The 26,979-nt window shown below is 38.8% G+C and overlaps 1 protein-coding gene and 1 long non-coding RNA gene across 11 annotated transcripts in view; both read left to right on the top strand.

The window, feature by feature from the left end:
* The first annotated feature begins 503 nt into the window (after positions 1-503).
* LOC133467075 (uncharacterized) lies at positions 504-2,815 on the top strand. The gene is made up of 2 exons (XR_009785128.1): positions 504-638; positions 2,050-2,815. It is a non-coding gene; the product is annotated as an uncharacterized LOC133467075 (long non-coding RNA).
* A 1,023-nt stretch (positions 2,816-3,838) lies between these two features.
* usp25 (ubiquitin specific peptidase 25) overlaps positions 3,839-26,979 on the top strand; it is a 41,784-nt gene continuing 18,643 nt past the window's right edge. For 5 of the 10 annotated variants that reach the window (XM_061751528.1, XM_061751531.1, XM_061751534.1 and 2 more), the window contains exons 1-10: positions 3,840-4,096; positions 9,601-9,678; positions 11,479-11,623; positions 11,845-11,968; positions 12,156-12,318; positions 16,751-16,837; positions 20,263-20,400; positions 23,816-23,892; positions 24,018-24,091; positions 25,217-25,368. In XM_061751528.1, the coding sequence (XP_061607512.1) occupies positions 4,055-4,096; positions 9,601-9,678; positions 11,479-11,623; positions 11,845-11,968; positions 12,156-12,318; positions 16,751-16,837; positions 20,263-20,400; positions 23,816-23,892; positions 24,018-24,091; positions 25,217-25,368 (1,080 nt within the window). In that variant the 5' untranslated portion in view covers positions 3,840-4,054. Of the gene's footprint in view, positions 4,097-9,600; positions 9,679-11,478; positions 11,624-11,844; positions 11,969-12,155; positions 12,319-16,750; positions 16,838-20,262; positions 20,401-23,815; positions 23,893-24,017; positions 24,092-25,216; positions 25,369-26,979 lie in introns of all 10 variants that reach the window. The other 5 variants (XM_061751530.1, XM_061751532.1, XM_061751535.1 and 2 more) reach the window with 3 other exon arrangements.

Genomic DNA, 26,979 nt, shown 5'->3' on the forward strand with positions numbered 1-26,979 from the left:
TTCTTTCAACACCCATCCTCTTGAGCTTCAACTGTTGGGACAGATGGCCTCAAATTTGTCTGCAAAATATCTTATATTTTTCAGATGACTGCACTTTTACTCCCTGCAATTGAAAATGGATCTTTAGTCTACTTTCTACTCCTTTGTCAAAATAAAGTTTTTACTTTTTCAACGCCCACGGATGATTACATGACGTAAAAAAGACAGCTAGGAAGAGGTAAAGTAAAACACAATTGAGAATATAAGAATAAGAATAGAATATAACTAAATACACTTTGGATTCTGAGTCCAGACACAACATATGACTATAAATTAAAAGTCAAAGAATGTGTGCATTCAAAGTTTCTGATGATGTCATCATATTTCAATTTGCGTCACACTGAAGTGACACTTCTTACATTGAGAAGTGTGAGAAAAATAGCGTTGGAACATTTGACGTGTTGTTAGTCTTCCTGGCCGCTAGAGGGCATAAGTTCATTATTAGGTTACAATCTCAACCAGGAGATTGCAACACGAAGTGACATTTTAGGAAATGTCTCTTTGATAAACTGTTGCACAGAAGTCTTACTGTAAGTGTGGTGGTTATTTTATGCATCTACATTCATCATTCTGTTCCAGCCTTTTGAGTGGCAATACAAGTAAGTGTATACATGTTTTTTTTTTCCTCTTTAGTAGACACTATATTCTGCCTCATTTTTATATAATTCTTCATGATGTACCACCTTTGTATTTTATGTACATTTGACTTTAATATAGACCATAGATCATTTTACACTTGAGACTATGAGTCACAGGATGCGTGTCTGGAAACAACGAGTCCTAGCCCTGGAACAATGAGTCCCTGCAATTTATCGTCGCAGAGTACAGATACAATCATCCTCCACTATCTGATGGTTGTTGCTTCGTGGTCCCGCGATATTGCAGATTTTTTTTCGTTTTTATTTTTGTGTTATCCATTGTGCTTGCTCTCTCTCAGTACATTATGTTTCAGCCTGCCACAATAACAAACTTTTTAGGAGTATACATTTTCCACAAAACAATCATGTATAGTATTGTGGATGTTTTTTTTTTTATGCCACTGATATAATGATATTATAGAGCATAATAATTCAAGTACATCCTTTTTAAGAACAATTCACTTTAAATTCTAAAGAACTTCCTGTTCCAACATGTCTGTGCACCAGTGCACAAAGAAAGGTCCATAAAGACATGGGTGAGAGAATTTGGTATGGATGAACTTGACTGTCCTGCACAGAGTCCTGCACTCAACCCGATAGAACACCTTTGGGTTGATTTCGAGTGGACAGTGAGCCAGGCCTTTTCATCCCAACAACAGTGTGTGACGTCACAAATATGCTTCTGGAAGAATGGGCAAAAACTCCCCAAAACTCTCCCCTAAACCTTGTTGAAAGCCTTCCCACAAGAGTTGAAGCTGTTACAGTTGTATATTATTTTGTGACAGCCACGAGTTTGCACACAAGACAATCAGGTCTGTCCTTTACTTTGGTGAACAGATACTGTAAATCTGCCTCCTACCTGTCTTAAATGCTCCTATTCTCCATCTTTTGTTTGGCTGTTTTTGGGAAGGGGAGATGTAAATTTTCCCAAAGAGACTGGTAGCATGGTTGCTAATGACCGCAACGGAAAAGGAGGGATCGCTTGTCGGTCTCGGCTGACGTGCCAACACGCTAGTAAAGCTGTGCATGCACTATATACTGCCAGACCAGCTTTAATACACATATTTTTGCCCCTTCATCTTTACCAATGAGCTCCAACACTTGCGGGGTTGGAGGGTGTCCTAGCCATCACACTGATCTTTAGCTCCCTCCACAGATTCTCAATTGGATTCAAGTCAGGTCTCTGGCTGGGCCAGTGCAAAACGTTTTTGTCTGCTAACCATTTCCTCACTACTTTTGCAGTGTGTTTTGGATTGTTGTTGTACTAAATGTCCACTGGGGCACAAGGCCAAGTTTATCTGCAGACTGCCCGATGTTGTTGAGAATCTTGACATATTACTCTTTTTTTCATTGTGACGTTTTCTTTGATTAGGTTCCCTGGTCCGTTGGCTGGAAAAACACTCCCAAAGGTTGAGGTTCCCACCACCATGTGTGACAAGCAGTGGGGATAGTGTGGTCAAACAATTGCATTTTTGTTTCATCTGACCATAAAACAAGAGACCAGAAATCATCTTCTTTGTCCATGTAAGCGTTTGCAAAGGCCAAGCGGGCTTTCAAACGCCGTTTCTGGAGAAATGGCTTCCTCATTGGTCTGCGTCCGTGGAGCCCAGCAGTGTGGAGTGTCTGTTGGACTGTCTTGCCTTGAGATGTTGCCACCACCATAGCCCAGATTCACCTGGATGGCCTAGGTGGTGATACTTGAAATAATTTTCATCGTCCTGGCCAACACAGGGGTCGCTTTCAGCTTCTGACCACATCCTCTGAGATTTTCCATGGTGTGGAACGTCTTGTATTTTTGTAAATAATACTTTGCACTGTAGACCACTGGAACTTGAAAACATTTAGATATGGCCTTTCCTGACTTGTGAGCAGCCACAACGCGCAGCCACAGGTAGCCAGTGAGCTCCTTTGTCTTTGCCATAACTTTCCCCCTGTTAAGTTGATTAAAATAGCTGTTCCCAATCAATCAGGGGAATTAGGATGCTTTAGAATAGCTTGAACTATTTAGAATGATATTGAACTTAGCACTTTTTCTTTTTTTTTTTTAAACTTTTCCAATAGACTTTGACAGTGAATTTTAAACATGTCACTTTTTGTCCAAATGTAAATAAAAGCTGCTGAGTAATTTTTTTCCCAAAGTTATGCCTCTTCTACATCATCTTATTCTCTTCTTGGAGATGCCTGTTGTTTTTCCAAACAAGAAGAAAAAAAAAAAAACTTTTTGTTGACTAAATATGACTTTTGGTCAGAATTTGCCAGGGCTCTGAATAATTTTGGGTTTGACTGTATATCGTCTAGGGCACAGGTGTCAAACTGGTGGCCCAGGTGCCAGATCCGGCCCGCCAAGTCATTTATGTGGCCCTCGAGAGTGTACATCGACTTCGTGTTTCTTGCTAAAATACCGCTAAATGCTAATCGGGTTCACTTTTAAAAATGTTGAGATATTGCAAGCATTTGTTTTTTTGTTACCAAACCCCCTTTTAAAATAAAATTTATTCATACTGTAGTTGAACAAACAGTTTTTACTGGCTTCTGATTTCAAAAGTAATTATCCATTAATTTGTGTATATGTAATAATATGAGGCAATCATATGGGTTTGCAGGCAGAACGGCCCCCCGAGTGGAACCAAAACTGTGATGTGGCCCGTGACAAAAATGAGTTTGACACCCCTGGTCTAGGGCCTACCCCACTTCTCGCCTGAAATCAGCTAAGTTAGGCTCCAGCACACACGCGACCCCCAGGAGAGGATAAGCGGAGTAGAAAATGGGTGGATCATCATCATCATCAGTCTCAATAAATAAAAATCTACAATTTAACACGCATTTCACACAATACATTAAATTCACTCCTATAGGAGTGAATTGTATGGTTAGAGTGACGATTTATTTTCACAGTATCATGTCAGCCGTTCAAGGTTAGGTTGAGCATTGATCTCCGCAAGCAGGCTCATAAGTGAGTGTAAGAAAATAAAAATAATAAAAAAGTGAACGTAGCAGGATAACAGTTATGTATCGGTTCCAAAACTGTTACATAACTACCCCATTTATCAAAATAAAAGCTGTATACATAATCTACATTGAAATAAATTTGTTGCAAAAAAAAAAATTATTAATGAAATGTATCATTTCAATCCTCAACGATTTACGTTAATATGACGTGACGTTGCTTCGTACCGACAGACGTGAGTAATCGATACCAGATCATGGGAGGCGGCAATGTTTTCATGCCTGCTGCTGACAATCTGGCCAACTCACTCTGCCATGGCGCTCGTAATGTCGCACACTAAGGATTCACACCGTGTTTGAAGTCACTTGAGCAAAACTTTAACTCGTGCGTTTTGTGTTTCATTTGGTCAACATTTACCCCTGAATCGGCCATGACTGTAGAGCAGAATGTCCTCCAGCAGCATTCTCAAAAGGTAAGCTTAAAGCTAACTGCTGCTCGCTAACTTTATCGTAAGTGCAATGCAATGCAATGCAGTTTTGGGGTTCAGTGTGTTAATATCTATGCGTTTCTGGATGGTTAGCATCACCATGCAGTGGAATTATATCTGAGGGATACGTTTAGCTATTTAATAGAATGCAATTTGTTTACACGGGGCCTAGCGTTATTGTAGCCTAACACACGAAGGCAATGTTTTGCTAGTTGTTAGCCAGTGTTAGCAGTCGAGACCCATGTTTTGCTTCATGTTACCGCCATTTGTGAACATTGCGTTCGTCTTGCTGACCTTGAGTAATGTTACCCAACCGCGGCGTCAGTGCAAATAAGCAACGCCAAATGTCTATGTCACGTAACTAGTGTCATTAATTTATTAAAATTGCAACACGAATCACTTTGTGTTAGTGTATTGTAAGTGGTTACAAAAATCCATGGGGTGTTTTGTTTGAAACTAATGTTCTCCGTTTTGGACGTACTAATGTTGTCGTGGTTACTCATGTTCAAAGTATCTGGTAGCTTTGTTTACATAGCATGGCTAACCGGGATAGCCGAGTCTTGATACATAGCGGTTATTTAGCAGCTTGTATCTGTCACTCGACTTGAATGAGCAAGCACAGGCGTTTGCCGACACTGTTTAAAAATACAAAACGAATCAAACAAACGACAGTTGTCTGTACCTTCAAATTCCTTTTAGATGGGTAACATACAGTTCCTAATTCTAAGTGTGCTAATTTAAAGCACCCATGCCATCCAAATGTTTTTTTACACTGTTTTATGCATAACATAGGTCAGAATTAGTGTGTGACATTATTTCATTTATGCGGTTTGTCTATTGAATGCAAAAGAAAATAAACAGCCTAAGGTAGGTAGATATGTGCAAGAGTATTATGTTTAATTGATTTCAACAAGACCAGCATTCTCAAATCTTTTCAAGACTATTCCAGTGGAATAAGTAGGATTTTCCTGTGACAAATATTAAGAAAGTTATGACTCTTCAAAGCTGGTGAAAATGCACCAATTTATGGCCAATGTTTATCCTGTGTTCAAGAGGCTGGTATCATTGGAAAGATTGCTATTCACAGAAATAGACAATATATAATCATGTTAATTATTTCTAAAGAATTCATTTCAATCAGTGTGTGAAACAAATAGGTAAATCTCGGTTTAACAAAAATCATACTTATGAAACGACAATGATTATGAAGTTGAAATTTTCAGCACAAAATAATCTGAATGCCTTCTTTTAGTCAAGTAATGTACAAATGTGATACTGTGGTAAAATATGACAAATAAAGCTATATAATGACTATTCTTGCTGTATGTAATTTTTATAATAGGTGCCATGCATAGACAAACAAAAAATCAAGAGTCGAGAATGAACAAACACTTCATAAATTGTTAATATACATAGTAAGGAATAAATATAGCACAGTTAAGAGGCATTTGTAGTTGATAAAATTCATGAAATTATGGCTTTTAGTGACAGAATGTATGAGCCATCATTGCTGGTCAGAGTAATATTAAAAAGGACCTGGCCGCCTGTGCGTCCAAAAAAAATTCATTTTGTTGACTGATTTACATCAATTTTGGCATAAACATGGAAAAATATATAATAAATACTGGTATATGTAGTTGGAAAAAACTGGCTTTACTCACCTAAAGTATTTGAGAAATAAAAATTCGAAATCGTGTATTAATACTAGGACATGTTCTTTGTCATCAGTGGTGGTGTACAGTGCGAAGGTGAAAAATGCGAATGCAATGAAACACGGAAAAACGTTCGTAAAGGTGAGAGATACAACTGTATCGGTAGTAGACTCCATTAATTACTGTATGTACTTCCTGACATCTTATAGAAGAGCATTTATTTGTAGCATAAATAGATGAACAAAGATATATTTATTGTAAATCAAATTTTTTGAGCAATTAAGTAAGTGAACAAGTCATTTAAATAGACACTGCTCCATCTTGTTGTCGGATCTGTGATTGGTTATCGTTTTTTTTAAACTCAGTGATCGGCCCCAGAAATCCTGATCGTGTAAAGCCTTGTGTGTGTGTGTGTGTGTGTCTGTCTGTCTGTGTCTGTGTCTGTGTTGGCACGTTGGACGGTTGTTCAGCACATCTGCCTCACAGTTCTGAGGACCGGGGTTCAAATCCCGGCCTCGCCTGTGTGGAGTTTGCATGTTCTCCCCGTGCCTGCGTGGGTTTTCTCCGGCCACTCCGGTTTCCTCCCACATCCCCAAAACATGCATGGTAGGTTAATTGAGGACTCTAAATTGCCCGTAGGTATGAATGTGAGTGCGAATGGTTGTTTGTTTATATGTGCCCTGCGATTGGCTGGCGACCAGTTCAGGCTGTGCCCCGCCTCTCGCCCGAAGATAACTGGGATAGGCGCCAGCACGCCCGTGACCCTAGTGAGGAGAAGCGGTACAGAAAATGGATGGATGGATAGATATTTTTCATGGTCATGCTAAACCTCCCCAAAAAAGGATGCCACCAAATCATGTGCTGGTGTGACCAACTGAAAACAGTACCCCCAGTGCAAAACTTAGTGTAGAGCCCTGGGCTGTCTTCAGTTGGAACTGGGTCCTTAGTCAAGGTGGAAATTAGAAATAGCAGTCAGTATTCACACAAAAACTTCAGGCTTCTGCTTGAAAGAAAAAAAAAAACAAGTCAGTAAAACCCTACTGGAACTACTAGCTGAACTTTATGGGGTTAATCCGAGGCGCTTAAAATGGTAGCAGTTGTGCTGACACGAGTCTGAATGCAATTGGTTAATTCTGAACATTAGAACATTGTCTCAACGAGGAATGAAGTGGTATGCGGATAAACCACGATGACATTTCAAACATTTGATATTATCGTTTTTAAATCTTAATGTTACTTCAGTATTTTAGCCTAATGCCTTATCCTGTGCATGGCCTCTTTGACTACCAACAGAGAGCGAGAGCATGAAAAAGGGAGGGAGGGACCAAGCGCTTGGCATGAGAGAAAGGTTTAGCTATGTGAGTGCATGTTACACATAAACAATAACAACGGTGGATCCATGGAGACGACCACAACCAGAGTCTGTGTCCACTCACTCCTGTAGTGGAGGGAAAATAAGGAATTAGCCTCGGGTTATCCACAACGTCAGTCCTCGGATAGACAGAGCTCCCCCATGGTTTGGAATGTCTAGGAGGAGCGACAAACATCTGGATACAGTGCTTAAGTTGACAATGTTGTCAGACAAGTCGTTTCATTAAAAGCTTGACTTTTTTTTGTTCAAGTATATCTAATCAGCAACCAAAATAATTAAATTGAAAAACAATGTTTATTGTCAATTTTTTTTAGTTGATGATATAGTATTAATTAATTACAAAACCTCAAATTGATTACATCCATCCATCCATTTTCTGTACCGCTTATCCTCACTAGGCGTGCTGGATCCTATCCCAGCGATCTTCGGGTGAGAGGCGGGGGTACACCCTGAACTGGTTGCCAGCAGGGCACATTTAAACAAACAACCATTCGCACTCACATTCACACCTGCGGGCAATTTAAAGTCTTCAATCAACCAACCACGTATGTTTTTGGGATGTGGGAGGAAACCGGAGTACCCGGAGAAAACCCACGCAGGCCCGGCGAGAACATGCAAACTCCACACAGGCGGGGCGGGGATTTGAACCCTAGTCCTCAGAGCTGTGAGGCAGATGTGCTAACCAGTCTTTCACCGTGCCGCCAAATTGATTGCATTATTTTTTAATTAAGACCCAGCACTCTTAAATATTTACACTTAAACACGCTTGTCATTTTAAGAAATTTTTCATGGGGTCTTTCATGCATGAAAATTCCCTTTGGTAGTGGCAGTTTGCAATTTCTGACATAAAAAAGTACATAGGCTTGGTTTATTCTATATATTTGTTGAAAATAAAATGGGTCCAATGTTTTGGTTTGAATGTGTTCCTGATTTTTGGGATGATTACTTTTTAGAAATATAGTAATACTCGTAATACATTTTGGCAACGATAGTCAAATTAAATCTTTATTCTGTTTCTCAGGTCTGAACTTGAAGTTGACAAGCCACACAACTCATGCAAGCGGTGTAGCTTGTAGCACCACTATATAACTACAGTGTGGAAAATTTTAAGGGACAGTTTATCGATCCCCATATTTCTGATTCAACAAATGTAATGTATACTTCTTTGCTTTGTTCTGAATGTGAACTGAAAAACTAGGATGAGGAAAAAAGCAAACAAATCAAACCGTTACTGCTCTGTTTGGTACATTTGAGGTCCATCAAGCTCAGTCATGTAAACCAAATTACAAAATACAGTAACAGTACAGTCTTCGGTGTTCATATAGAACTTTTCGAAGAGTACTGATTGCATAATATTTATCTGACTGTCCATACATTTACCTATATTTTCACCCCTAAAAATATATTTTCAATAGCCCATTTTAGTAGTTTAAAACATAAATATACCACAAACTATGATTCCAAACTAGGGCTGTCACTTTCAAATCTTTTTAGCATCGATTTTCCTATAGATATTTCGTCGAGTAATCGTCACTCAGTTTTTTTTTTTTTTTTTTTAACCCACTAACATCCATATTATTGTCAATTATGATGGCTGGACTTCTATCCTTAAACTGCATTTGTTGGTACTAAGTGTATGGTATAAACTACAGAATTTGAGACAACAAAATCAGCCTTTGCTAAACTTCGCATTCCCGTTTAGCATTAGCATGTTTTACCATTTTAGGTTAAAAAAAAAAAGAAGAAGAAATGCTCACTACCATTCAGCTCACTCATATGTCGTGCTATGTGTACATTACTCATCAAATAGTGTCTTAATAATCACTTACAGATGAGCTTTTGTTGTTTTTGGTAATGTTTTTCACGGGTCTAACAGTGCGTCCGTCTGCAACAAATGTCCGTGCGGGAAACATGGACAGTGGCCGAATGGTTCTGGGCAGCGCAAATATGTTTTTATTAATATTTTTTTTTTATTGCCTCGGGGGGAAGTTCGGCTAACCACACTAATCTTCGGTCCTCCCGGACTTACAAAACTTGTCTCTGTTGGGATGTATCCCTTCACCATAGTTCCTTTGCAATAATATACTACTTTCCTATTATAAAGGGTTTCAGCGCCATCTTGTGGCATATCTCTGTATTTCAAAAAGCACACAAAAATGCAATTTAGGTCAATTTCAGCAAGTAGCTAAGGATTGGTTGAAAAAAAAAAAATGCAGCTGAATTTGTGAATAGCGAACCGTAAATCAGCGGTGGATTACCGTATTACACTTTTATACATCTAAGTCGCCTGATACTCTCCCAAGTCAGTGAATATAGTCACGTATTAAAAAGCCAAAAAGTTATTAAAGTTATAAAGCTGTTTACATTTTATTACTGTTCTATTTTTATTTTATTAGTGAACCCGTAGCAAATTACGTTATGTTTCTTTTCCCTTTTAGTAACTGATGCTCTTTTCCCCTCAACAGCACCAGCAGACGCTACTAAACCAGTTGCGAGAGGTCACAGGCACCACAGATGTACAGCTCCTTCAACAGGCCTTGCAGGTAATTAATGGAACACGTGCATTTAACTCTTACACAGCTCCTCAGTTTTCGAAATCTAGGCATGTTATCGATAGTTACAGGTTATTGTAATTCGTTTAAGACCTCATTGATCTGCTGGCTGGGTAGCATTGTATGCAGTAACATATTAAGCAGGGGTTCTCAAAACGTCTCGCATTAGGACTCATTTTCCTGATGGTCAAGTCATGATTCTTGTATTTACCATATTATATTAAAAAAAAAATAATAATAATAATTTTTAATTGCTTATATAAAATTATTTGGGTCTCTGGTGTGCCTTCCTGCCCATCAAGTTTTTTTTTTTGCCTTATTGTACTCTTCAGAATCTTCCAGTTTGCTTAATTTATGTTAAAATAAAATAAAAAAAAACTCTCTGTGGGGGATCCCCCTAGACCCCTCCCTAAAAATGTTTTTTTTTGGGTCACCTTTTTCATGCCTTTGGGGTTTGCATATCTGGACTATATATATTTCCAAAGGTGCTATTGACATGAGAATTATGTAAATAATACGTAAGTGGAAAGCCAATCATACCACCATATATTTGCCTCGATCAGGCGCCCCTCACAAATTTTCTGACAGAGGAGTGCAAAGAATAATCAGAAAAGTTGTCCTAGCGCCAAGGACAACCTGTGGAGATCTTCAAAAAGATCTGGAATTAGCAGGTACTGTTATCACAAGGAAAACCGTGAGTAATGCACTCCACTGCCATGGCCTGTATGCACGCTCAACACGCAAGACACCATTGCTTAAAAAAGTATGTCAAAGCTCCTTTAAAGTTTGCTGAACCACATTTGGACAAGCCAGTTAAATACCGGGAGAATATACTATGGTCTGATGTGAGCAGAATTGAACTGTTTGCATGCCATAATGCACACCACTTTTGGAAGAGAAATGGCACTGCACATCACCCTAAAAACACCATACTAACAGTGAAGTTCGGCGGGTGGAACATGATGGTCTGGGGCTGCTTTCAGCAAATGAAACTTCACATTATTGAAGGAAGGATGAATGGGCAAATGTACCGAGACATTCTTGACAAAAATCTGCGGCCATCTATGAAGATGATGAAAATGAAACGAGGGTGGACAATTCAGCAGTTGAATGATCCAGAATATACTGCCGAGGAAACTCTCAATCGGTTTGAAAGAAAAAAAATAAAGCTGCTAGAATGACCCAGCCAATCACCTGCCTTGAATCCAATTGAAACTCTCTGGAAGGAACTGAAACTCAAGGTCCATAAAAGAAGCCCATGGAACCTTCAAGACTGCTTGTGTGTAGGAATGGGCCAAAATCACACCAGAGCAATGCATGCGACTAGTTTCTCCATACAGGAGGCGTCCTGAAGCAGTCATTGCAAATAGATGCCAATTGGCATCTTCAGTACTTTTTCCCTGTGTAATTTCACATTCTGACACACAATTTCTGAGTTTCTTTGTTCTACTTTCTTTGTATGTGTGGATTACTTGGGTTGTTCTCAACATCTGGTGAAATTATCATGTCAATAGCACATTTGGAAATATACTTAGTGAGAAAAATGGTGATGTGTTAAATACTTATTTCAGCCGCTGTATACCTTTCGTAATAAAATCAGTGACCCAATAGTGGGTCGAGGATCAGTGTTATAAACTTGTCAAGCTTTTAAATTAAACCAGGCATTCTAACCTGATAATATAAGGTTTTTCTATGGGTCTTCTTCAGTAAACCTGAATTAAACAGAAGTGAATCTGTTGAGAATGTTCACATTGAGCGGCTACTGGCATGAAATTGCATGGCACATTGCAGGTGAGCAATGGAGACCTGGCTGAGGCTGTGGCCTTTCTGACAGAGAAGAATGCCAAAGTTCCTCAGCAAGATGAGACTACCTACTACCAGACTTCTCAGGTGTCCAGTGACAGATATATCAGCGTGGGCAGCCAAGCAGACTCCAGTAAGCATCTTCACCTTAACTAAAAGTGTAAACAAACAAAAAGGAAACGGTCAATCCACTCTCAATTTGTTATTTTGATGTGCGGGGTATTGCGTTGCGTTATTGGGATATAAAATCACCTTTCTCAGGATATAATATTTTTTTTCCATATTACACAGCACTAAGTATTAACTCTTCATGTGTGGGATATTTCCAGTCATTTTGCTTTTGTTTTGGTTTAGATGTCATTGACTTGACTGGAGATGATAAAGATGACCTTCAGAGAGCAATTGCCCTCAGCCTGGCAGAGTCCAACCGAGCATTCAGGGAGACCGGGATCACCGATGAGGAGCAGGCCATCAGCAGGTGGGAACCACAACAACATTCGTTTACTATAGGCGTATTAACCAATATTTGAATGTTGAGTTAAAATAAGTTATGGAGAACCATAAATATGATTAAAAGATAAGCAGACCATAGAGAGCAGATTGGTATTACCAGATAAAAGGGGCTATTATGTTAGGCTTTGTTTATACCAGTCTTATGTCCCTAGAGTTTTGGAGGCCAGCATAGCAGAGAACAAGGCATGTCTGAAGCGCACCCACACAGAAGTATGGAGTGATTCACCCAACCCACATGACAGGAAGAGGATAGACAACTGCCCCGTAGGCTTGAAAAATGTTGGCAATACTTGCTGGTTCAGTGCCGTCATTCAGGTGGGCACACCCAAACGCACATGCACATGCATGCTTTCTTGTCAAAATCACATTTGTTTTGCCCAATTTCCAAAAGAAAAAAAAAAAGACTCATCATTTATAAATAATATTCAGCCGACTTGAGGACTGTGCAGGTGTAAGATATAATTTCATAGAGTGTAAAATTTAGTGTACATTTTTTTTTTGCTCAAATAAAAAGTGGGAGAATAGAAAAGTTTGGGAACTTCCAGTGGCGGAGAGTTGTTGTGGGTGGGAAAGGACATCTTTGTAAAGCAGCCACTGTTTACATACTTCTACTACTAATAGCAGTGGAAGATGCAGGTGTAGTTAATTTAAGAAAAAAAAAAAAAAAAACATATCAGCGTGGTAACATGCTCCTTGACAAGTGGCTTACCTCGCTCATCCCCCACTACCAAGAGAGGAAGTTATTTTGTGAGTACATCAAATGGTAAATCGTCTCATTTTGCTTCCTTCAGAGAAAGCATTTTTACAATGCTCACACAACCCTCATAAAATCTTGAATACGATTGTAATGTCGCTACATACCCAATTTCTTTTAAGTTTCATTCTGAACATGTGCACCAAATGTTTTTTTTTTTTTTTTAATTAATTTTTTATTATTTCTTTTTTTTTTACTTGAACAAATGTGAGAGTGAGACAGCTTTACTCAGGAGTCACAGTCTCTGGTTATGCTTTTCCCCCCCACTTGGCCTGACTTTTTATATGCAGGGTTGGTTACACAAAAAATAACATGCAGGTTGTAAGTTTAGCATTTAGGATTTTGAGACCATGGCTAGAGCAAAAAGTGTTCCGTTTCTTTATTTGCACATGCCTTGGGAACATACTGTGCTTGCATCTGTTTAAGAATATATAGTGACAGCTACGTTTAAGTTAAAAACAAAAACTATTTAATCAGTATCAAAATTAGTTTCATGCAACCTCCTGACAGTGCATTGTCCTTTCATTAATATTACTGTATTTTTTAGGAAGTTGTAATATGGTGCTATTATTATTCTGCATCTTTTTAGACTTTTGGTGAATTTGCAACTATAGAAATGTACATATTGGGCTGGGCATTTAACATGCATGTTAGTTATGAATGAAAATTTTTACAAATATGAGTATGTATTGTAACTGAGTTAATGATGCAATTTGACCAGCGCTGAAATATGACGGCTGAACACCGGACACTCTTATCACATGTTGTCTAACTGCTCTGTAATATGACTCCCCACCGTTTTAGAAGAAGGCACTGAATGAACTTGAGCTTGTTGCTTTTAGAACAAGAGGTGCAGTAAACAACATTCTCCTTCCAGAACATGATCTGAAATCTCTGAAAAGGGTTATATAAACTGTCCGGGAAAACAGCATAATTAGTGACAGCAATAATATTGCTGGAGGTATTTTGCCATTTACTTATATTGTAAAGCAAAGCAAAGCAAATTTATTTATCTAGCGCAGTACATACACAAGGTAACTCAATGTGCTTTATATGATTAAAAGCATTTAAAAACAAAGAAAAAAACAGAACATTTAAAACAAAGAGGGAAAAAAATAAAAATACAATTAAAACAGCGTACAGTGCAAGAAATATAATTTAAAAGTGGAAATGCTCTAAAAAGCATTGGGGAAAAAAGGAGTTTTTAACCTGGACTTAAAAACATGCACACTTGGGGCTGACGTCACTTCTGTTGGTAACTTATTCCATTTGTGTGCAGCATAATAGCTAAATGCTGCTTTACCATGTTTGCTTTGGACTCTGTGCTCCACTATTTGACCCGAGTCTGTCGATCTCAGAGCCCTACTGGGTTGATACTCCATTAGTATTTCATTCATGTATTCAGGACTTAAACCGTTTAGTCATTTATAGACCAGTAGCAGAACTTTAAAATCTATTATAAAGCTGACTGGAAGCCAGTGTAAAGACTTGAGAATTGGAGTAATATGCTCTGACCTCTTTGTTCTGGTCAGAACCTGAGCTGCAGCATTCTGAATGAGCTGCAGCTATTTAGTGCTCTTTTTAGGGAGTCCAGTCAGAAGACCATTACAATAGTCAAGTCTACTTGAGATAAAAGCATGGATGAGCTTCTCCTGGTCTGCTTGACACATGCAAGCCTTCACTCTGGATATGTTCTTCAGATGGTAGAAGGCCGTTTTAGTCATTGATTTGATAAGACTGTTGAAAGTCAGATCGGAATCTATCAGAACACCAAGGTTTCGGACTTGTTCTTCAGTTTTTAAAGAGAGGGAGTCCAGGCATTTACTAACAGCAATCCTCTTTTCTTTATTGCCAAAAACAATTATCTCAGTTTTGTTGTGGTTTCATTGAAGAACATTTTGGCTCATCTAGTTAATTATCTGTTTTAGACAGTGGCACAACACCTCAATTGAACTGTAGTCATCTGGAGACACTGCTAGATATAAATTATTCTGGAAAAGACCCCGCAGATATCAGTCAGATTTGCAGATAAAGTTCTTCATGGGTGAAGGAGGGGCCCTTCGCATCTTAGTGGATGGTGGCTTCAGGCGAGGGGGGATGGTAGGAAGGTCTTGGCGTGGTGTGCGTTGGATTCCACCGAGCAGGGAATTTAGGCGAGTAGAGAGTGAGTTTTGCGTTGGGCTTTGCTCCAATGGGGCAGGGAGGGTTGTGGTAGATTCAGCGTGCTGGCTCATCTCATTTGTCAGTCGCTCCTCCGATAGTTTGGATGACCCTGGTAAATCCGTCTGCGCCTCGTGCCGCCTTATCTCCTGTTCCTCCGATTGTTTAGGAACAACTGTATCTTTTTGTCCTTCAGCATTGTCACCGAGGCCAGTGTTTTCTTTTTGGGCCGCTGAATGACGTACACAGTAAAATATGTTGACAGCCAGTAACTTAACCCCTTGTCTATTTAGACAGAAACCGTCTGCCTTGTAAAGATGTCTGCGCTCCCAAAGAATGCAGAAATTGTCAATGAAACTCACGGGTAGTGCCGTACATACTCGTTTGAGCCACTTATTTAATTGACTCAACCGAGAGAAACGTTCATCTCCAAATCGTACAAGTGGGAGAGGTCCACTAATAAAAACCTCAGCATCCAAACATTGCACTTTTGTTAGGAGATCAATGAAATCTCGCTTCAGTACCTCTGATTGCTTCTTGAGAACATCCAGGGCCCCTGTGTGTATAGTGAGATATTTAGGTAGTTGTTCTACCAGACTGCAATGCGTAGGTCATTCCTCTGCCCTGTCTGCCACGGAGTTTTATTTTCATTTTTGTGCACACACTTTCAGTTCTTGAGATCTCGACATGGGACCAAAATTTAATTGAAAATGTTCAAGACACCCTGGGCTGGTAGCCAGCCAATCACATGGCACATTGAGAAAAACAAGCGTACATATTCCCATTTATAGAGAATTTGTTTTAATCTAACATTTTTGGAATATGGGAGGAAGCCAGAGTATCCAGAGATAACCTACGCAGGCACCACCAAAACATGCAAACTCCAAAAAGGAAGGCCAGAGATTATAACCAAGAACCTCAAAACTGTGAGGCAGACGTCTCTGCTCTGTAGGTCTGTTCACTGACAAAATCTATTTATATTTGCTTAAATTAGATTAATTACACAGCCGGCAGCACATTGGCATAGTAGTTAGCACGTCTGCCTCACAGTTCTGAGGTTTAGGGTTTGAATCTTAACTCTGGCCCTTCCATTGTAGAGTTTGCATGTGTGCTTATAGGGGGTTTCTCCCAAATAAACAAAAATAAATACAAAAATTGGGGGTTTGTTAGTTCTATTGAAGATTCTTAATTGTCCATAGGTGCGAAGAGTTGCTTTTTGTATGTGCTGGCGACCAGTCCAGTATGTACCCCGCCTTTTGCCCAGTCAGCTGGGATAGGCTCCAGCTCACCTGTGATGGTATAGAGAATGGATGGATAGCTTCTAATTAAATAAAACATTTTAATAGTCATACCTCTATTAAATACAGACCCTTTCAAAAAAACAAAATTATATCATGGAAAAGTTTATTTATTTCCGTTATTACAACCAAAAAGTTAAACTTTCATAGTTTATAGAGTCTGGGCTCAGAATTTGAAAAAAAATCCAAGTATTTATTTGTTTATTTTTACATAATTTGGGCTTCCAGCTCATAAAACCCATGAAATCAGGAATTAAAAAAAATTGAATACTGTGAAGAAATCAGCCCAAAGTTTTAAACTGAGTGTCACACACTAATTATCTACTAAACTTAAAGCACTTGCACAGGTTTCCCCAGGTGTCATTAAATTGCTTCAGTTTGGTTCACTTGTCTCAGTTGGGTTCTATATGGGGAAGACTGCAGACTTGATAACTTGACAATCAGATTGTTTTTTGCAGATTTTTAGAGTTCAATGTACTTGATTTTTCCAGGGGGGTAATGACTAACATATCTCTATTCCATTTCCAAACTTCAGTCTCTTTTTAACCTGCTGGAGTTCCAGAGGTTGGTGCTCAACTACTCTCCACCAGCTAGGGTCCATGATCTGCCTCACAACCAGAAGGTAAGAGGTCTACTGCTCCTGAGACAGTGGAGAATAAGGCTACGTTCACACTGCTGGGCATGATGCCCAATCTGGTATATGCGCAAACTACTTCCACAGTTCGGGAGAATGAGAGAGGCGACCGTTTCAAAGCACCTGTAGGAGCTTTAAATGTCTACAATACCTTTCTTTAAACACAAGATTAGGGCTGTCACGATCTAATCTTTTTAGAAACGATTATCCTATCGATATTTTGATTGGTAATCTCAGAATTTGTTTTTACTGCTAACATACATTTTTCTAATTTCTGAGGGCTGGACTTCTATCTTTAAACTGCTTATGTTGGTACTGAGTGTTATAAAGTATACTGTAAAACGAATTTGAAACAAAAACAGCCTTTGCTAAACAGTTAGCATTCGTGATTAGTATTAGCGCAATAGCGATTAACAGTTTAGGTAAAAAAAAAAAAACGCTATCATTCAGCTCACTCATACATCATATATGTACATTACACATCTAAAACTGTCTTAAAAATCATATTCAGACGCTCCTCTGTTGTTTTGGGCATCTTATTTTCTTTCCTTTTTATTTTTTATTCATTTAGTTTTTCGGGGGGGGGGGGGGGTGGTGGTGGTCCGGCAGAGCTTCGAGGCACAAATTCTGCATCGACCTATTATTGAAGTCGACTTAGCAGAGTTACTTGTTTGTTTGTTTGTTTTCTTTTTAGTGTTTGGGCTTCGTTCATGTTTACATGCATGATATCATATTTTTATAAATACATGATATACATGTGTTTAACTTTGTCCAAAGACAGAAGCCATTAAGAAACCAAATTTTAGCAAGTTTGGTTCAATCAAGAATTCACTAAAACGTGTGATGATCTTGGGCTGCCCTGCTTCTTCAGGACCTGGACAAAATGCTGTGTTTGGAACCATGAATTCTGCACTTTAAGAGATAATCGTAAAGGAGTATGTTCAGCCATCAGTTTGTGACCTCAAGGTGAAGCGTACTTGGGTTCTGCAGTAGGATAACAATCCAAAACACACCAGCAAGTCAACTTCTGAATGGCTTAAAAAAGCAAAATGATGGTTTTGGAGTGGCCTAAGCAAAGTTCAGACTTGAATCAAATTGAAATCCAGTGGCATGACCTTTAAAAAGGCCGTCAATGCCCGAAAACCCTCCATTTTTGCTGAATTCAAACAATTTTGCAAGGAAGAGTGGGCCAAAATATCTCCACAAGGAAGTGAAAGACTCATTGCCGGTTATAGAAAATGCTTGATTTTAGTTGTTGCTACTAAGGATGGGCCAACCAGTTGTCAGGTTTAGGGGCCAGGCAACTTTGAGTTTTTTTTTTTTCCTTCATAAATAATTTAAAAACAGCATTTTAAGTTCACTTGGCTTATATTTGTCTATTTACATTTGTTTGATCTTAAACATTAAAGTGGGGAAACTATGCAAAAATATAAGAATTTTAGAAAGAGGCCAATACTTTTTAACGGCACCACATATCAGTTCTAAAGCATCTTCTTTTCGCCACTGACAGTTTTCTGCTCCTTCATCCGCCACTGCTTATCACTGCTTATTAATTGTGACTGCCTTTTGATGACAAACAAGTTAAACGAGTGCCACATCTGCGCATGTATAGTACACTCGCCTTCGATACGTAGCAGATTTATTTCCACATACGAAACATTACTTGGTATTATATTTTATTGTATTTCATTCGTTTTCCATACCGGTTATCCTCACTCGGGTCGCGGGCATGCTGGAGCCTATCCCAGCTGACTCTGGGCGAGAGGCGGGGTTCACCCTGAACTGGTCGCCAACCAATCGCAGGGCATATACAAACAAACAACCATTCGCACTCACATTCACACCGACAAGCAATTTAGAGTCTTCAATTTAACCTACCATGCATGTTTTTATGATGTGGGAGGAAACCGGAGTATCCGTAATAATAATTTAATAATTTAGCAATCTTAATTTAACTGCAGTGGGACCATAGCCTAAAGTACCGATTGCAAATCAGATGCGAGTAGAGCAGATCCCTTGTTAAAATGTGACAAAAGTTCATATTAAGCATGATCAGGCAATGTTTTCAAATGGGTTGTCCGTACTAAATAAATCGAACATCCAGCTTCCCTCTAAACTTAAGTACCATTGATTTGTTGTTGAAGTCAAAATCAAATGCTAAAATATGCTGTTCTTTAATTTGAAAAGAAGAGCTGCTTTTATTTTGATGCGTGGGTGTTACAGGCGAGCAGTGACTTGTCTTCAGTGTTGCCAATTTAGTGACTTTGTCACTGAATTTAGCAACTTTTTGAATCCGTATTTCCTGCACGGTGTTAGGGAAGTGGAGATAATTCCTAGTTGGGACTCCAAAATAATTAAATAATTATTACTCCGCTTTCCCTCCACTGTGCAGGAAATAAGAATGTTGCTAACATGAGCACGACTGTTGACGTTATATGTGTATGTATATTTTCTAGTGGTGTAACAATTAATTCATTATATCGATTTATATTCTACGATCCATATAGATCGAGCTATGCTCGGCAAGATAGCGTTCCGTACGGAAATATATCGATTTAAGTCGTTTTAAAAGGTAATCAAACGATTGTACCGATGCTAGCTCACGCACTGCAATTACGCACGGCAGGCTTTATATGGAGGTGTGTATTTGTTGTATTTCCAAGAAAAACGCTTGTAATTCATTTTACTTTGGTTGCTTGATTTTTATTTATTTGTTCTCTTCACTTAGCATGCGGCAGTTAGCACTGTCAAGGCTACTTTCTTCTTCGCCTCTTAATTTCCTTTTCTCCGCCCCACATCGAGTCACTCCTTTCCGTAGTGCCCCTAGTGGTTGGATGAGACACCACAGTATATGGCCCAAATTCCTGCCAAAAGAGAAGCTTGTCAAAGAATATCCAAAACGTTTGACCCAAGTCATACAGTTTAAAGGCAGTGGTACCAAATATTAATGTAGGTAAACTTCTGACTTTAAGAAAATAATGAAAAATTGTCTAAAAATCTCATTATTCTGGCATTTAGAAAACTTTTAGCAATCCTAATTGACCTATAACAGGAAGTTTTGATTTCATGTGTGACGATGAGGGAAAAATATATCTTGTTATATAACGTATGTAAACGTCTGGTTTCAACTGTAGGTGTGCGCGTGCGTGTGTGGTGTTTTGTTTCTTTTTCATTTTATTTAGCCTTTAGTTGTCCTTGTAAGGCAATTGAGAACAGATTCTCCTTTTCAATGTCGATCTGTCAGTGCAATTTATGCTTTATACAAAATCATAAAATTTCTGTTATGTGGAACACAATTGAGGTTAGCATGTTGCCTTCGACCTCGACTAGTGTTCCAGTTTCTCACATGGCCTCTTTGGAAAATTAATTGCCCACCCCTGCTCTAAATTCTTTATTCATGTTGCTCTTACAAGGAACACAGGAACCTTCCCTTCATGCAAGAGCTGAGGAATCTCTTCTCCCTTATGGTTGGGTCCAAGAGAAAATATGTGGATCCATCACGGGCTGTAGAAATCCTGAAAGATGCCTTTAAGTCCAGTGAATCACAACAGGTAAGCCATAATGTGCTCAGCTGAGCATGATAGTACATTTACACTTGACTTAACACAATAAAATCTCACCTCTACAAGTCAATCAAACAATCTTTATGTATTTATGTGGCACTTCTCATACAATGTATAACAAAGTGAGGTAAAATAAAAGCATGGTCATTGGCAACAAGAGAGACACCATCACTCACACAGCAGCATGACCGATGTTGAAAAAGCTGTCATGAAATGCCACTGATGAAGAAACACTAGCGACAGGGTAGAAGTGACTTGCATAAAGGAGAGGTAAGAAGAAAGGAAAACAATAGTAAGAAAGAATTAAAATAGAACATTGATGGGTCAAAAGCATGAAATATTATAGCAGTCTAAAATAATTAAAAAGATTAGTTAGAAATTAGTTATTTCTGTAAAATTCAGTTTATTCAGAAAGCTCACCTATAAAAAAAATTATAAAAGAAATTCACTGATTGCACATACAAGAGAACACAAAAACTGCCAACCTTTATGTAGCAAACAAGTGGAAACAGTAGCAGAAGCGAAAAGCTAGTGTCACAACAAAAACGTCCACATTTATTCAGTGTCATCCTGTTCTCTGAATCCACTGAATTCTTGTGCTTGAGCAGAGGTGATCTCAGTATCAATCTGAATGTTTCAGTGTAGGGCTGTCAAGAGCGAATCATTTTAGAATCTATTATCCTATACATATTTCATTGAGTTATAGCAGCCCCAATACAATTATTTTTTTAAAATCTATTAACGTATTTTATTCTCATTTATAAAGGCTTGACTTCTATCCTTAAACTGCATGTTGGGAGTGAGACTGTGTAGGATTTGAGATGACATAAAATCAGCCTTTGCTAAACGGGTAGCATTCGTGATTAGCATTAGCGTGCTAGCGATGACCTTTTTTGTTAAAAATAAAAAAATAAATTAACTACCATTCAGCTCATTCATACATCATGTTATATGTACAATACACATCTAATACTCTTTTAAAAATCACTTAAAGAATCTCCTCTGTCGTTTTTGGCAATGTTTTTCATTGGCCCAACAGTGAGTCCGGCCGCAACAAATGTCCGTGCAGTAAACATGGACAGAGGCGAGATGGTTCCGGGCGCAGCTCAAATATGCTTTAAGATTTTGTATTGCCTCGAGGTAGAAATTTCTGCGTTTGCCGTAGTGTAAGACCATAAAATGAAGCCCAGCTTTTTGTCTGTATTTATACATTCACAAATAAATATTGGCAATGTACAGTCTGTTTTTTTAAAGAATATATTTATTTTTTAATTTTCTTTAATGCAAACACATTTACAGATACCTAATACTTCACACTGCTGTATTTAAAAACTGCCGAAGAGCTTTTCATGAAGTTATGGTTTTTTTTAATGAATTTATTGAACGTTATCAAGGTAAGGTACAGTATTTGCAATGCCAACCTTCCTGCAGATAGCAGTGTAAAACAAAGCAAAATAGAAGCAAATGCATATCCAAACTATACAAAGTGATCCAGTAACAAGTTAAATATTACATTACATCATCGGACATGGTGAATAAAAGGTCCATAAAAGGCACGTGCTCTAAAGCTGGAGTATTTCATGAAGAAAAAATGTAATCGCCTGAATGCCAAGACATTAGAAAAACGTTTTTATTATTACTATTTTTTTTAAAGAAATAAATATATAAATAAATATAGAAGCCTGCAGATGACTATAGAGAGGATTTATTGTTCTCAAATTTGTTGTGGAACTGTGTCAGTCTTCAGGCCCTATTGCATTTTCCAGCTGATAAATCACATCTATAGTCATCTGCAAGCTTTATTTATTTATATATTTATTTCTTTAAAAAAAAAAAAAAAAAAAAAAAAAGGTTTTTCTAATGTCTTGGCATTCAGGCGATTACTTTTTTCTTCATGCAAATTCTCCAGCTGTCATCTCAATAAAATAGAATAAATATATTCTAATTTAGGGTCACATGGTGGATGACTGGTTAGTACATCTGCCTCACAGTTTTGAGGACCTGGGTTCAAATCCGGCCTCGCCTGTGTGGAGTTTGCATGTTCTCCCCGTGCCTGCGTGGGTACTTCGGTTTCCTCGCACATCCCAAAAACATGCACAGTAGGTTAATTCAAGACTAAATTGCCCGTAGGTGTGAATGCTAGTGCGAATGGTTGTGTGTTTATATGTGCCCTGCGATTGGCTGGCAACCAGTTCAGGGTGTACCTCACCTCTCACCCAGAGTCAGCTGGGATAGCCTCCATCACGCCCGCGGCCCTAGTGAGGATAAGTGGTACGGAAGATGAATGAATGAGTGAATATTCAAATTTATTGAAATGTACCTGTATATAATAAAATGCCCTACCTCTGCAGTCAGATTGGCATTGCAAATGAGAATCAGTTCTCAATTTTATTTAGGTCCAGTAAGTGTCAGTGTTGAGCAAGATCAGCCTCATTTGTTTTAGCTACCCTAAGCTTAAGTGCAATGGAAAAACAAACCACATGGGCCACAGGAGCCTTTTGCTACCAGGAACTCAAAGTTCCTGGGCTGGTTGGTGGAAAGGCCCCGAATGAGAAGGTGATGCTCCTGGGATCAGGAAAATCCACAAATAAGCCATGTCATTGTTTTATATTGCAGGGGGTTAAAGCTGAGGAAAACACTTACGGTTGATTGTCTAAACTTAATTAATAGCAATAACTAACCACAAGAATATAATAGGAAAGCTAAATTAAGGGTAAAGGATAGATCAAGAAGAATATACATTTGTCTTAATTTTTTATTTGTCTTGCAGTTTCTATATAATGCTAATGTTGAGTATTTCTAATCTCTATGTTGCGCCTTCTCTTTACTGGCCCAGGCTTTACTGCAAATTTTCTTTTTGCTAACTCAGCTCCAGTGACTATGGAGCTGGAGTATACTTAACCTTTCTTATCTCTGACAATTAATCCCAAAATCCACATCATCCTTTGCTGAACTATGCAAAAACACACCCTACAATGTGAGGCCCTGATGTCAGAGTACAAAACTCTTTGCTTCTTCTCCTTACATAAGCAGTTGTACTAAGCCAGTGTCTTTGTGGCGGTGAACTTGGGTCAAGCACTTGGCCTCTCCACTCATCAGTCATGTCACTTTGCTTGGTATTAGTTAGGTTGGGTATGCATTGACCCAAATCAGCAGGTAGTCCTGAGGTCTACGAGTGGCCACAGGGTGTTAACGTTTCTTTGACATTCACCAATTTGTGAACGCCTCTGTAAAGATGAGTCATCTCAAAGCTAGAGCTTAGGGCCTATCAGCAGATGACTTGAATTTCTTGACCCTACTTTCCTCTTTATCGTGTCGGCTGACAATACTGCATACTGAAAGTAGTCATGAAATTGATAATGCCCTACTCTATGCACTGCATGTTACATTCTTTGCTCTACAGCAGGATGTCAGTGAGTTCACACACAAGCTCCTGGACTGGCTAGAGGATGCCTTCAAAATGAAGACTGAAGAAGACGGGTAACTACATAATTTCTCAACGAGCAACTAAGTTTTAAACAGAGAATAAACTGTCCATTAATTAACTATAATTGAGGCAGGCATGCTTTCTGTTTATAAGCCCTATCTGTATCTTTTGCATTCAGGGAAGAAGACAAGCCAAAGAACCCAATGGTAGAGCTTTTCTATGGACGATTCCTTGCCGTTGGTGTCCTGGAAGGTGAGATGAGGTGTCAAATTGAAATCGATAAAAAGCAAAAGTGTGAAGTTGTCAGAGAAAGAGTGGTGGTTTGATTGCAGTCACCATAAAACAAGTCTTTGCCCCTGGTACTGAAAGGTGACCTTGTCTTAATGAGATACTCTCCATGTAGAGGAGTGCTGATGCATTGATTGTGGAAGACCTTGACAGCTGATTGACATTGTGGTTATTATGCATGACAATACTGGCCCAGAGCCACCAAAACCTGGGCCAGTGGGCTCTGCTGCTCATAGAGTGGGTACGGAAAGTATTCAGACCCCCTTCAATTTTTTTTTTTATATTGCAGCCATTTGCTAAAATCATCAAAATCATCTTCTCCCCCGATTGCTCAGTTTGGCCGGACAGCCAGCTCTAGGAAGGGTTCTGGTTGGCCCAAACGTCTTCCATTTAAGGATTATGGAGGCTACTGTGCTCTTAGGAACCTTAAGTGCAGCAAAAATGTTTTCGTAACCTTGGCCTGGCCACAATTCTGTCTCTGAGCTCTTCAGGCAGTTCCTTTGACCTCATGGTTGTCGTTTTCTCTGACATGCACTGTGAGCTGTCAGGTCTTATATAGACAGACACAGCTGGACTCCAATGAAGGTGTAGAACCATTTTAAGGACGAGCAGAAGAAATGCACAGCACCTGAGTTAAATATATGTGTGTCACAGCAAAGGGTCTGGATACTTATGGCTGTGGGATATTTCATTTTTTCTTTTTTAATAAATCTGCCAAAATTTCAACATTTCCGGTTTTTTTCTGTCAATATGGGGTGCTGTGTGTACATTGAGGAAAAAAAATGAACTTAAATGAATTTAGTAAGCGGCTGCAATATAACAGAGTGAAAAATGTAAGGGGGTCTGAATACTTTCTGTACCCAAATTGGATTTAATGCCACATCTGCATGTCTGCTAGCAACTCCTGCTTGTTTTTTCCTTTTTTTTTTGCTTTTCATTGTTGTAGTACAAGTAAACCATAATGAATAACTGTCTTGCTGAACAAGAGCAGCGGAGCACACTGAGCACAGGCTGCTGTTGTTATCCTGCGCTTATCTTCACCAGTTATCAATACACAAGTGGATGTCTGGTGTGTGTGCAACTCCCCAGGTAAAAAATTTGAGAACACAGAGATGTTTGGCCAGTATCCGCTGCAAGTGAATGGCTTCAAGGATCTCCACGAATGTCTGGAGGCAGCAATGATCGAAGGGGAGATTGAATCCCTACACTCAGCAGAGAACTCTGCACGGTCTGGACAAGAGGTCAGTGTCATGAAGCAATGTCATGTTGTAACTTTTTTGCACATTTTTGGTCAAGGATAGTGGAGAGCACACGCATTGTTTTATACATCCATTTAGATAACGCAACGATTAATCGACAACTAATCGATTATCACATTAATTTATAACAATTTTTGATGATCGAGTAAGCGTTTAGAGACCTTGTTTCCAAATCCTGGGAATTTTAGCATCTCCATCCATCCATCCATTTTCTGAGCCGCTTCTCCTCACTAGGGTCGCGGGCGTGCTGGAGCCTATCCCAGCTGTCATCGGGGAGGAGGCGGGGTACACCCTGAACTGGTTGCCAGCCAATCGCAGGGCACATAGGAACAAACAACCATTCGCACTCACAGTCATGCCTACGGGCAATTTAGCATCTCAAGAATATTAATTATATTCATTATAATAATGAATCAGTAAATATTAAAAATTATATTTATTATAATAAGCCGACTGATTCTTTGCTTTTGTCAAAACAAGTCATTTGCCTTCTTTTACTTTAAGAACAGTTAACATTTGCCTTTTTTCCTGACGTTAAAGACCAAACCACTGACTGAATCATAATCAATTTGTTTTTAATTTTTTTGCACTGCCAATTTGTTCTTTTTTTGAGTAAAGGGATGGAATGTAAAAAAAAAAAAAACTTCATTAATCGAAAAAATTATTGACAGATTAATTGATTATTAAAATAATTGTCGTTGCAGCCCTACATCCCCTGAATCCTAATCACTCATGGTCTTCATTCATCTCCCCTATGTACTTGAGACAATTTCATGGTTCCAACTCTGTAGTACGAGTTTGGAGAGGACCCCTTTTCTTTTCCAGCGTGATTGTGTCCCAATGTACAGGCAAGTTTAATAGAGGTATGCCTCAAGCCCATCAAAACATTTGACTTATTTTTCAATTTATTGTACTTATTATAATTTCTCTTGGGCAAATTCAACTCACTGTCTCCTGTATAACCAGATCTGTGTAATCAGATCACACATGCAGGCATGCAAGGAGAGATGTGATGTGGGGTCAGTGCCTTGCTAGTAGTCAGGAAGCAGACTAGCATCCCTCCAACAATTAGTTACGATTTTCATTTGTCCGCAGTAGGACTCAGACTGTGACCGTCTGGTTCCAAATGCTGTCCCAATGAATAAACTATCATGGAGATCGAGAGCGAGGCCCTTCAAAAGTTTTTTTCTGGATGAATGGACATAGTCCCTTTGACACTCCACAATCAGGTAGAAAGTATTAACAACCAGTGAAATGTATTATAGCCGCAAAGTGACCAACCTTTTTCATCACATTGGTAGGTATATTTTCAAGCTTCAAGATTTCAAGAAGCTTTATTGTCAATTCTTCATTGTCATACAGTGTCTACCAGGCGTGCAGAGAATTTAAAAAATAAGTTTCTGAGGGGTTCACCTCTTTTCCCTTATTTCATATCCTGTGTAAGGTGCGATCAGCTAATATCAAGCTAGTAAATACAGGTACATGTCTACAAAATAGAATAGTGTCAAAAGCTTAATTTAGTTAGGTAGTTCAATTCAAAAGGTTAAATTCACCATTTCTTGAAAGTAGAACATTACAAAACAAACAATACCG

Source organism: Phyllopteryx taeniolatus, chromosome 17 (assembly GCF_024500385.1).
Source record: "Phyllopteryx taeniolatus isolate TA_2022b chromosome 17, UOR_Ptae_1.2, whole genome shotgun sequence".
In the NCBI taxonomy this organism is placed as follows: domain Eukaryota; kingdom Metazoa; phylum Chordata; class Actinopteri; order Syngnathiformes; family Syngnathidae; genus Phyllopteryx; species Phyllopteryx taeniolatus.